This window comes from Egretta garzetta, unplaced genomic scaffold (genome assembly GCF_000687185.1).
Source record: "Egretta garzetta isolate BGI_Z169 unplaced genomic scaffold, ASM68718v1 scaffold108, whole genome shotgun sequence".
Taxonomy (NCBI): domain Eukaryota; kingdom Metazoa; phylum Chordata; class Aves; order Pelecaniformes; family Ardeidae; genus Egretta; species Egretta garzetta.
Genome location: NW_009260614.1, coordinates 8,267,519 through 8,267,814, shown reverse-complemented (window position 1 = coordinate 8,267,814; position 296 = coordinate 8,267,519). Strand labels below are relative to the sequence as shown.

At 69.6% G+C, this 296-nt stretch overlaps 2 protein-coding genes across 2 annotated transcripts in view; one reads left to right on the top strand and one right to left on the bottom strand.

Annotated features, from left to right (window-relative positions):
- Positions 1–296, bottom strand: part of NEK8 (NIMA related kinase 8) — a 19,338-nt gene that overhangs the window by 13,670 nt on the left and 5,372 nt on the right. The gene's annotated exons all lie outside the window — the stretch shown is intronic.
- Positions 1–296, top strand: part of TLCD1 (TLC domain containing 1) — a 2,512-nt gene continuing 2,216 nt past the window's right edge. Inside the window, exon 1 of the mRNA XM_009645062.2 lies at positions 1–56. Within this exon, the coding sequence (XP_009643357.1) occupies positions 1–56 (56 nt within the window). The remainder of the gene's footprint in view (positions 57–296) is intronic.

Below are 296 nucleotides of genomic sequence, written 5' to 3'. Positions count from 1 at the left end.
ATGCCCGGGCAGATGTGCGGGGAGGGCCACGCCAGCTGTGCAGCACCGGGACAGAGGTGCCGGGCCCTGCACAGATGTGCAACACCTGCCACGCACACGCTGCCTCCTGCGCTGCCCAGCGCGGACACGCAGCGCCTCGCAGGGGCGCAATACGCGGCGCACCCACGCGTGCAATGCCTTGCACGCACACCAGCAGCAATAAACGCAACACCCCGCGCACACCCGCAACCGAGGCACAGGGTGCAACAGCCGGGAGAGACACGCGAGAGCTTTGCACACCCGCCCGCAACGCGCGG